Consider the following 12,529-nt stretch of genomic DNA (forward strand, 5'->3'; position numbering starts at 1 on the left):
CAACAAGTGTGTAACCCCGGTCAAAGTTTGACACTTCTCTGGCCATTATCTCCGTAACCGTTCAACTTTGGACATAGGTGTTTTGGGTTATATCGGCATACTTTAACATAAGGAACACCCTCCCGAAGTTTGGCACATTCCTCCTGGGACACTCTGTATATACATCTTACATCACCAAATCAGTCATTGTTTACATTCCATACAGAACAGACAGTACTTTTAAGATGAGGCACCGACTAAATAATTAACATTAATATTACTACATCTACATCACGAGTCTCCAATAACAGTTTTTTATATACACACAAAATATAGAGAATACTCCATTCTGTCCATGGGAAAGCAACAAAATTACACAAACTAANACAAGTGTGTAACCCCGGTCAAAGTTTGACACTTCTCTGGCCATTATCTCCGTAACCGTTCAACTTTGGACATAGGTGTTTTGGGTTATATCGGCATACTTTAACATAAGGAACACCCTCCCGAAGTTTGGCACATTCCTCCTGGGAGACCCTGTATATGTTAGCCATGTATTTGCCTGATAATGGCTATTAATAGTCAAAACTAGGCACTGACCTCGATATGGTTGTGTTGTGACGGTTTTAATAAAGAAGTTCAATATTACAGACATTTTATTCACTCAGTTTAATTAATGGTCAGTTAAATGTTTTCAAATGTGTTTTTTTTTCTTGCTCATGTACACATTTATAAAATTCAGAATCAAAAAGTGAAGCCAAAATTGATAGTTATGCATTTATAATAAAAATGTAAGCAGGGTAGCAAACTTGCAAACAAGAAATTCAACATTTTATATGTCAGTAAATTTCTTCCAGATGACCAATGGCAGTTGCCATATGTGGGAAAAACCAAATGCTGGGTAGTGAATAAAATAATGTTTGATAGTAAATTCTGTTAAAAAAGTAAAGTAAAGGTATCCCTGTAACAGGCCGTGGAGGCCCATAGGGTTGTGAGATGTTGAGGTTCCCACATTTTCTAGACAATCTGCTCATAGATGGCGGCAAGGTTGTCAGTCCTACGCATCGGCTGTCCTTTACCCCCAAGAATATTCCTGGGACTCATTTCTCTTAGAGGCTGAGTCAACCCCAGGTCAATTGAAAAAATCCAATGACCTCATCGGGACTTGAACCCACGACCTTCCGGCTTGTAGCATAGTGCCTCAACCAACTACGCTACCGTGTGCCCCGGTAAATTCTGTTGCAAGACCAAATTTCTTAGACGTATTAACTGAAAGTAATGACATGAAGTGGGAAATGATGATTGTGCACATATGCACATACTTAACAAAACTTGTAGGTGTTAGGAGGTATGAATGTTTTTAGATTTCATGATCACTGCGCTCATCACTTTGCCTTGACCCAAGTTTCCCCCACCCTACATCCTCTTTGGTCCACTGTACAGTACTTGGTGCAGATAAAAATTAAGGGTTCAGACACCTTCACAAAGTGAAGCATATTATTTGTTTGTGTTAAAATTACATAATTATCCATTCATTAGGTGAACTTGACCCCGAGAGGATTGGCTCAGGAATTCAGTATGGGGATACAACCACTCGCCGTTTGCACCGGGAAAACAATCGTCGGCAGCCTGACTGTTTTTGCCGTATGTAGTAATACCACTGGCCCATAAATGATGAAATAGCCCTTTCCCATGTTTCTTTGATTCTGACTTTGTAACGGGCCAGTAAAATTACGTACCATTTGTGATAAAACTAAAGAAGGTAATTACTTAGTACATTTTTTTTTTTTTAGAAATTAGAAGTTATTTTCAAATATTATACTTAAAAAAGCTCAGTGTTATGGATGTTTTCTGTTTGTGTAAATGCAATATATTTCACAAGACTTTGTGTTGTACTGTTTATGAATCTGACAAGTCAGTTTTCACTGCACAGTTTTTATGGATGAATTCCACGGCTGTTGAAACTGCTAATTGTAATTGACATTACCACTAAAGCAGTACTCAACATTGTTATGGAATTAACATGTATTCAGATCACTGTAAAAGTGGGATTGATAATATTTGGCAAATGGCAGTCAGGCACAGTAGGAGCATGAGATTCAGTTCTTTTGAGAAGCTCACTATCCAGATACTGCATTTTGATTTCCCGCTTGACACAGCATTTATCGTCAGTTATACAGTAACTATTCTGACCATAGTCTCTCAACCATAGTCGTATTTGAAAAGACATGCGTTAGTACATGAATCTCATTTATTTCAAACGTAATGTTGAAAGTGGTAGCAGTTGGGTTATTTATATAAGCATGATTTTTGTTTAATCTTTGTAACATTCACAGCCTGCAGGTTTCAGGTCTCGCTTTAACTTTAACAGAATGCATTTAACAAATGCTTCTTTGTGTTTTTCTAAAGATAGAAAACTTGGGATGTAAAGTCTGGTATTCATGATGGCCAAAATCATTTTATCATCACGAGTAGTTATGATGTATTTGCAATTTTCTGATTTTTGGCTTGACACGATGAAAGTGATTCATGTTTGTTGTAGTGCCATTATGCAGGTGTACAGCTCATACTCATATACAGATATTTTATGTTTTATGTGTAATGAATGCGTTGAAATATAGCTGCTGTTCACAGTTCTCAGATCAAGTCATCTTGTAGTATTACACCAGATATAATAGCACATACTGTTATCATTACAGTGTATTACAGTTACCTTCTTTAGATTTACAATTGCAGTCAAAGAATGTTTAAGTAAAATGCAGTACTTTTTTTATTTTTGACACTGATTTCTAGTTCATGGAATTTCCCTGTTATGTATCTTTTGGTATTCTGGAGTAGAGGAAAATCTGCCCAGGGTCAGTGTGACCAAGATTAGAATACATGGAAAGCAAAATAATATAAAGTTCATTAATAATTTTAGACCAGTTTGGAAATTACTCATTCTGATGTCTTATAAGACAGGTTGTGATTGCTAGTCTAAGTATAATAGGGTAGAATGACCACTGAGGAAAAATGTGCCTGCGGTCATGGTCTTACGGTGACATGGTAATGTTCTGTGGTGTTTTTAACATGAAGCTCCCTTGGGTTACGAGCTAGAAAGTCAGGCTAAAGTGACAAGTAGGAAAACTGGAAAAAGGTGAGGAAACTGCAGCTCATTAGCACACCATTTCAGAATGGGTACACTTCACATTCAAGCTTAGTCTTTTCATGTAACTAATTTACATGCACCACTTGCAAGGCACTTCTGTCATGTCAGTGAACCTATATATAAAAATGCTGCTTAATGTTAAGAACTAAATATTATCATGTCATATCAGAAAAAATGTACTGGCCATAGTGTTCAGCTAATTATTTCAAGTCCATGTGATTAAAAATTACAAGAACGTCTTTCTGGGGGGGGGGATAGAATTTAATACGCTTTTCAGTCTAGTCAGTATTTATCAAAACAAATTCCTTTCCCCCCCAATTTGGAGCATAACTATATTTGGTCTGTATAGTGAGGAGTATAAATACAAAATTAAATCTGTTCACCCAAAACATTACTACCATGTGTGCATAATTGGATAAAGTGGATCTAGTAAGAGGTAACATTGCTTGTTGACACTTATTAACTGCTGATTTCAGTGTCACCTGAAACAACAAGTAAATGTATATATATACAGTAAAATAAGTCTGAATAGACCAGGAATTTACCAGAAAGCATAAAGGATTATTTTCAGTTCAGTAAACTTCCTAAGCAAATTGAAAATGAGAGTTATGAAGAATAACAAACACTGTCATTTTATCTGACATTTTCATTATGGGTCATCATTTCAATTTTTATTGTCAACCATTTTCTTAATTTGTGAAACTCTCTCTCTCCCTACAAGTCTTATATCCTCACATACATTTTCATGGTCATTAGAAGCACCTAATTCCATAATTTTTTCCCTATGAGGTTGTATGAAACTCTCACAGCACAATTTCCCCCCTATATGAGGTTTGGGAAAAAAGTTTCAAATGAGTCCTTTCTTTCAGAATTTTTATCGACAAAGATATAAAATGAGATGTTAGACATTGAATGACACAATAATTCCAATTAAAACATAGGATGGTGTCAGTATCATAACTGCAGCTTATGACATGATTTTAGTGGCAATCACAATCAATGTCAGACATTCTAATATAACAACATAAATGCTTTGAATAGCGGTTCCACATTTTTTTGACCTTCTCCACACAGTTTTGATTATACAGTTATGAAAATTGGAAGATATGGCAGTTGGTATGTTTCTTGATGTTTATATTTTTGATTAAAAAGTGGTGGAATCCCCATTTTAACATTTTCCCTCATTTAGTGTTGGATTTGTTTCATCCCAAATCATTAGCTACATGTTCAAATCTACTAGTCTTTAAAGATGCCTTAAATGCGAGTTTTGCTGCATTTTTGATCCTTTTGATCTTTCAGTTTACTTTTGAGGTTGATATCTGTATTGTATCTAAACCACTGCAGTTCACCTGTTCTGTTTCTACAAATCCTTTTTCCTTTTACATGTTCCCATTGCTTGCTGTGTACAGTACCTACTGTTTGGATGATTTTTATATGAAGTCTTTAGTTAATGTTCCAAACATTCTGATTGCCCTTACTGTTACATATACTAAACTTCACACACATACTTAAAGAAACAAAATCCTTATTGTCCCAATGATTTTCACTTTAAAAAGACAGATCATCAGATGTTGTCTTGTATTATCTGTCTTGAAGAACATGAAAACCTTAAATACATAACGAGTAATAATACTCTCAAAATCATGGTACAGTTTAAATATTATATGAAACAAACTGTGGCACATTGTGAGATCTGAGGTTCTCACAATGGTAACTATGAAGACTTCTATCTTCTGAGATATAACACCATGTAGACCAGTAAAAGTCAAAATTGCCTTTAATTCCATGGATATATTTACTTTAATAATTTGGTCTATCTGTTGGAATTTTGATCTTAAAAGTGCAAGTGATACTGAAGAAATAGATTTCAGTTTTGACAAGTGACTGTTCTTTGAAACTTTGTCTAATACATCTTTCAGGGTATGTAATGTCTTGCATAGGCAACCTCACGGAAGAAGAGTCCTTTGTGCTCAAGATCTATGGTATGGTGATTTTGGTTCTCTGTATATGTTGTATCTAGTGACTTTCTAAAAGCAATGTAATAGTCTCGTGATACACTGCCAAAGATATTTTAGACACAGTCTGGGGTAATATTTAATACAAAATATGTTAAAATTTATGAAAATGAGATTTGCTAGAGCAAAAAGAAATGCAAGCTTGTACTTGGCTATTTGTAACCTCAATAAGAAATTATGAGATTACATATTTGATAGTTGTTGAATAATGGTACTGATTTTACTTCTTATTTTTATCTGTACTTGTTTGATTCTTTTCTCAGTTAATACTTGAACAGTTATGCCATATTTATCGTACATGAAGAGATACACATTGCTTCAACTCGGCTCTAATGTCCTGTCTGTACCGAAGTGGAATGCTGTACAGCAGAAAGAGTCGTTATATTTGACGTCATGTAAATATTCTCACCCAAATAATGATCAGATTTGTAGCGTATTGTCAGTTTTACCGAGACATTCTTCTCCAGTATATTTTGGAGTATTCATGGGGGCAGTTGTTCAGGTTGTGACACCGTGTAGTCTTGTATATAATATCAATAGTTCAGAGGAAAATGCTACCTGTTTTCTTAGCATCAGAGTGAGTACAGTGAGGACGTTGGGTTACACAGGTGGCTTTCAAGGAAGGTTGTGGTCCATGTGAATTAAGAGGCAACATTCCTTGCAACTGAAAACATATGCCGTTATTATAACAGATTTGCTATTTAGTACATCTTTTTGCCACAGAAAGCCCTGAATGTTAATTACAACTTACAGTAAATTGGTTGACTAAATGAAAGAAAACAGCAAACTTGTTATATGACTTTCAAAATGATTCCTGTATTACTGTCGGGTAAGATGCAATTGAAGACTTTGCTATTGCTGGTTAGCATTCTCCCATAAAATTGATGTAAGGTTTTGTATTACAGAATAGCGAAGATGCATAATCCATGATGAGTCTTATTTAGTGAAGTGATGCATAAATGTTGGGGATGTTGGGTAGAAGTTCATAATTTGTTCCTGAGCTTGCCTTCCAAATCTGGACAAGTTAAACCTATCAGACTGAAAGGTGATATGATTTCGTGGGCTCCTTGATAGCTTCTGTTCATGAATAAAATCTTGCAAACTAGGCATTACAAAAAATAATGAAGCTCCAGAGATCAGTGTTTCTGACATCTTCAGATGTTAAAATTGGTCTTATGCTGCACTAGCCAGGGTGTGAAGCTGACCACTGATCTCCATTTAGTGCCAAGGTCAAAAATGTTTCTTATAGTACCTCTCCCCCCATATATCTGCACAGCATGGTGCTTAATTAAGCATAGGAAGAACTTTGCCTTTAGTACTCATTCTACATCATTTTACTCTGAATGTAAATCTTTGACAGTGACTGTAGTACAGCACAATCGGCAGTGATCTCATAGTGCAAGCTGAGATTAAACAAAATATATTATGAAGAAAGCAGTCTTCTGGGATTTGGCACCGTGTATATGTGGTGTTAACCGACGTTTCGGAGGAACGTATCGCCTCCATCTTCAGGGTAGAAGAAAAAATATATAAGAATCTGCAAGCAAAGAGACCGTGAGAACCGGTAAAAGCAGACTGTGGAAGATGGAGATGGAGGAGATACGTTCCTCCGAAACGTCGGTTAACACCACATATACACGGTGCCAAATCCCAGAAGACTGCTTTCTTCATAGTCACCGCCGTGAAAGCCTCAAATCTTACAAAATATATTATGTCCCTAACCAAAGTGGGGACATTTAAATGGCCTGTTGTTGCACATAACCTTTTAAATCTGCACTGTTTTTTTTTACCTACAATTTTCTTGGATATCAACTGACAGAAATACAAGAACACTATATATTGATAGTAAACAACTACCACAGGCTAGCAGAATTATACAGAAGGGCCATCTTCCTGTCAACTTGGGTCTCACCCAACATTCTCACACAGTGCACTTAACAGAAGACTTCACTGGAAATGTTAAAACTTTCGTTCTTCTGTACGTACAACAATACGGAGAAACCAAGAGGTACTCTGTGACCTGTTTAGTAGATTAGGATACCGAATTCTGAGAACTGCAAACGTGAATTTGATATATTATTTCTTTTCATGGGGTTATTGAAATTGGACAATATACTTTTAACTACATATGGGCAACGTAAAGGATTTCTCCTCAAAATTTAACATATATGATCACCAATGAAAGCAGTGAAATATTACTCGTATAGGGATAAATAACTGGAGCTCAGTTTGGACATTATGTTAATATACAGTGTTAATAAAGGTATAAACATATATAAATATACATGCTATTTGCAGACGTACGTTACATCCCATATTGTAGTGAATGCAATTTTTGGATATTCAGTGCAATGCAAACACTTGTTTGTCCTGTTGAAAATATGAGATCTTTCACTGAAAAGTTACTGTATCCATATATTTATTTCTATGTAATATACTGATGATGTGTAAATAGAATTAACCTAAAACTTCAACTGAAACAATAACAATGCTTTAAATGCAATAAAAATATTGAAAATTAAGATGAACATTCTAATTTACCTTCTTAAAGTCACAAACACATGTTCTACCTGATCCACGACAACCACTTTTCAAACTTAAGAGGTTCTCAGCTTTTCTTGAGATGTGATACTGTGTAGTTTGGTAGACAGAGGAACCTGCTGCGTCCAGTTTCAGGGCAGAAGAATGAGATGAGTCGTCCAAGATAGAAGGTATAGCAGTATAAACAAGGCAAGCGCTATGAAAGAAGTGGAAGCCACTGGTCCTAGAGGGAATAAAAAGGATGGGGCTCCCATTGCCTTCTTTAGGGCCCTCTCTCCCAGTTCTCTTTCTTTCCTCACAATATTATTCCCCACTTCTTTAATTCTTGTTTTTCTTGAGCTCTTGGAGTGTTTCACCTCCCTTCTCCTTACCCCCTTGTAGAACCAACAATTCACACTGGTATGCTGACAGCCAATGCACCCTTCCTTTTTTCTTTGTATCCCCTCACAGAACCAACCAGTCTTTTGTTCACTCATAGCCCACATTTTGTTCCCATGTTCCCCTGTATTAAATACCATCCTTTCCCCACCTAGCTCATATTTCTACCCAGAATATGAAGACAGCAGCTCCCTCTGAAATGTGGATACCTACTTACCAAACTAGGAGGATGTCAGTAAGTGAGATGAAGGTGTGTGCATACCTTCTGGTGCTGCAGCTATTCCTGCAGTCCCATGGCCAATGTTCAATTCAACACACATTTCTTCTAATGTGATAGGCTGGTTCTCCTGAATAAGATCATTAGCATGTTGAACTGTACCAGGTGTTTCTGCTTTGACTGTTCCACTAAACCCGTGAAACTGTTTCCAAACAGTTCATGCAACTTATACACATTTTGTGATGATAAACAACTGTTCTCATAATGTGCACACACTGTGCAGTAAATTTCACTTGGTTTAACCCTTCTGAGAGTAAAACTCAACACTTTGCTATTCAAATATTGTGCAGTCTAAGAGGGAGGTGGTGGGTGTCAAAATCTGTCAGTGACTATTGCTAATTTACAGGGACACCCCAAATAATTTACATTTATTCAGTAATAAGGGTCTACAGTAATGAGAATATAAGTTGGTATAGCAAGTGTCGCGTAACTTCGAACAAGGCCAAGAGGAACCTTGAATGCGCAGAAGAAAAGTTTTAGACAAGGGGTTGGGTTCGAGGGAAGAACGAGTGTTCAGAAACTCCTCCCACAAGCTATGCGCGGGATTTGACTAGGAATGTGGGACCTTGTTCGAAGTTACGTGACACTGTCTATACAGAATTCTGTATAAAATGTAAATTCACATTATTTTCCACATAAATGGCATGACACCCCAGAAGACTGTAATCTTAAAAAAAAATTTCTTATCCATATTTATGAAGCACAGCAGTTCTGTACGTACCTCATTTACCTCCATAATTATCATTTTTCACATACCATAACAGAAAAAAACTAAACTACTAAAATTATATAATCTTCATAGTTGAGATGAGATGCAAAGAAATGTTACCTCATATCTTTAGAACTTTCAAAGAAAACACTTGTTCCTTTTACATGTCCATCAAATTATGCACTGGACGTTACTTCACGTTTCCACTTCAGTTGTCCTAGACTGAACTGTATACATATGCACGTGATGTGTGCTGAAGCCAGTTTTGCATGAATACCATCATCCACATAGTGCCTCCTGGTGAATGTGCTGTGTCACCATAGCAACAAAGGGAAAACAGAGGAAGGTGGCAGAAAGCGGGTGTCTTCAGAAGCAGGCAGTCATACATGCCTGTACCCTGTAATCTTTTAGTTTCAAATAGAAATAAACACAATACAACAAACTAGGCAATAAAAGTATAAAATGTTTCTATATTAATGTAATGTGAAAACTTACATACTACTACTACTGGCAAGGTAAATATATCTCAATACTGTAAAAATGACAAATCCAGATCAATAGCAGAGTCAAGATTTCTGTGTGCCTTCAAAGGAAAAGTTGCAACAGCTCTCTTGCAGGAATTACTGAGCTACTCTCCTTGAAGTCCACCACTGATAAAAGTGTTTGAATATTTCCTTATACGTACAGTAAAACCCCAATTACCTGGCCTAAACTGAAGGGCAGTCAGATAACTGAAAATGCTGAATAATACAAGTAACATTAAAAACAATGAGCAAATAGCTACACAACTTGGTTCACAACTGTATTATGAAACAATACCATGTAAATAATATTTCAATGGTAATAACAACATAAAAAATAAATATAAACTACACTTTTATAAATCAAGAAGTCATACATACATGGTAAAATCTAAAAGTGAATCGTTTAAAGGAGCTCAAGTCAAGTCGGATAACACAGAATGTTTTATAACTGGGGTTCTGCTGTACTTGCACATTATTATATGCTGGTATCTGTACAGTAAGACATGACATAAAACAGCACAAAACAACGTATATTTATCCTGTTTATGTAAAAACATATTTCAAACCTATATTGAAAATAATGTGCCAAAGCATGACCATGAAGGAACAACAGCGTAACTCGCAGATGGCTAAAAGAAACAGAATTTTAGTCAACATTCAGTGCATCGATGTCACACTGAACACTTGTCATCTGTTTGCCTTGAGACAACTTATTTAAAACAAATTGCAGGCATTGCTGTCACATGAATCTCTTAGAGCATGTGTGGGTGCGCATTTTACCCAATGAAGTGAGTTATATGGCACAGTGTGAGGAGGTAGAAATGTAAGCTTACATGAAAGACAAAACAAGCTCCATGGCCTTTAGCCCGCAAGAGAACTATACCGACCGAGCGATTGCCGCTTGTCGGCAAAGTTAATGTCAACTTTAGCGGATAGAGGGTCTCATGTGGCCAGAGCAGTGGATTCCCACGGCCGTTAATCTCGGTTTTCTAGAATGCATCCACTACTTTTCCATTCAAGTAGCTCCTGAATTATCCTCACGAGGTTGAGCGGACCCTGTTACAGACTCACTACTTCTCAGAAAATCTGGTAGTGCCGGGAATCGAACCCAGGACCTCTGACCACTAGACCACAGAGTCATTTCGATCACCTGACTCAATTTAAACATAATTCATAATGTGAGATTTGAGCTTGCGGCAGCATCATGATTATGGACTTTGGTGATGTGGCACTGCACAGTACTGCGGCTATATGAGGATGTGGGCAGCAGATTCCTCTGAAATATTATTAACCATCTACCAAATTACAGTGTCACACTCTNCGTGAGATTTGAGCTTGCGGCAGCATCATGATTATGGATGTGGGCAGCAGATTTCTCTGAAATATTATTAACCATCTACCAAATTACAGTGTCACACTCTACAAGACCATAATCCTGAGATCAGTTCACAGATCACAAGATTGCAATATATAAATGGTGGCACAGGGTCAAACTTGTGTGAAGATTCCATGACAGTTTGAGAAACACACACACACAAACATTTATTCCACATCTGCATAAAGCTGAGACTGGACCAGTATGCAAATTACAGAAGGAATATTCACAGAATATGCTTCAGTGTGTACCAAATCTATCGATCTATATATAGAATATATTTAGGTTATGATTGGTCAACCCAACAAGTCTTCCCCCCCCAGCGACAGGTTCGTATGGCTTAATTTAACAAGTTCCTGTATGTAGTGATCAGAGTGTTAAATTACATTTTCATTTTTTTTTCTACATCTACATCACAAGCCTCCAAACAGTTCATTATATATATACACAAAAAATATTATAGAATACTCCAGTTTGTCCATGGGAACACAACAAAATCGCAAAAAACCAACAACTGACTCAATGATGTAAAGCATCACTTGAAGAATTTTAATCTTGTTTTATATAGTCTAATTTATTGTACTTTTACACCAAGTATATTAACGTAATTAATATTATTGTATCCAATTTTACTAGTACTGCAGTTCAGTGGTATATATGTGGTACAGTCATCAACTTCGTGGAATGTGGTTTTATTGCATCATATTACAAGGTATTCACATACACTTATACAAATCCACATCGGCCCTCAAAATAGTTGCTGTTGGCCGCTATGCAAGTCTACCAACATTGATATAGCTGCCGAAAACACTGCTGAAACATATTGGCAGGAAATTCCTGCACAGCGTCGCTTGTGGCAATGACCACCTCCCCGGACGAATGAAATCTACGACACTGTAGCTTTGCTTTCAAGCGGTGAAAGAGAACGAAATCGCACGGTGCGAGATCAGGTGAGTACGGAGAGTGTGGCAAAACGGTGACCTGTTGCCTTGCCAGTTCCTCTTGGACAAGAACAGAGCGATGTGCAGGGGCGCTGTCATGTAGCAACAGCCAATTCTTCCTATGCCAAATGATTCGCTAGGGGATTTGCCTAGTTTCTGGCAGAACTTGATGTTTGCCTGTTCTTCAAACTGCAACATTTTCGATTTCTGCCACTTGCATTTAACTGCAGTTCACAACAGAGGTCGTAGTTCTACTTACACTGTTTGCACACAACTGCCTCTTGTCGTGATGAGAGATGAACTGACAGGGCATCATATCGTGCCTCAACCTATTCGCTGTAGTGCACTGCAATGACGCTTTGCGGCCATCCCACAAACCTATTGACTGTGGTAGTATACGAGGGGGGACCCAAAAATAACCGGAAACGACCTGTTGCGTGTCCCACATACCCAGGAAGCCCAACAGTATAACACACGCAGTCGCAGGAGCACGACACAACGAAACCACAACACACAAGATAGTGAAGGAGTGCTCCAACAAAGGAGAATGGGCGTGACTGACGTAGTGAGGGGCGACGTAGCGATGTGGTATCCTGAACAATTTTAATATTTTTAACGTTTGACAATGTATATGATAGATAC

At 37.2% G+C, this 12,529-nt stretch overlaps 1 protein-coding gene across 1 annotated transcript in view; it reads left to right on the forward strand.

The window, feature by feature from the left end:
* Positions 1 to 6,235, forward strand: part of LOC111872743 (ras-related protein Rab-4A) — a 10,258-nt gene extending 4,023 nt beyond the window's left edge. Inside the window, exon 6 of the mRNA XM_023866907.2 lies at positions 1,519 to 6,235. Within this exon, the coding sequence (XP_023722675.1) occupies positions 1,519 to 1,631 (113 nt within the window). The 3' untranslated portion in view covers positions 1,632 to 6,235. The remainder of the gene's footprint in view (positions 1 to 1,518) is intronic.
* The last annotated feature ends 6,294 nt before the right edge of the window (positions 6,236 to 12,529 follow it).

Source organism: Cryptotermes secundus, unplaced genomic scaffold (genome assembly GCF_002891405.2).
Source record: "Cryptotermes secundus unplaced genomic scaffold, Csec_1.0 scaffold3069, whole genome shotgun sequence".
Classification (NCBI taxonomy): Eukaryota; Metazoa; Arthropoda; class Insecta; order Blattodea; family Kalotermitidae; genus Cryptotermes; species Cryptotermes secundus.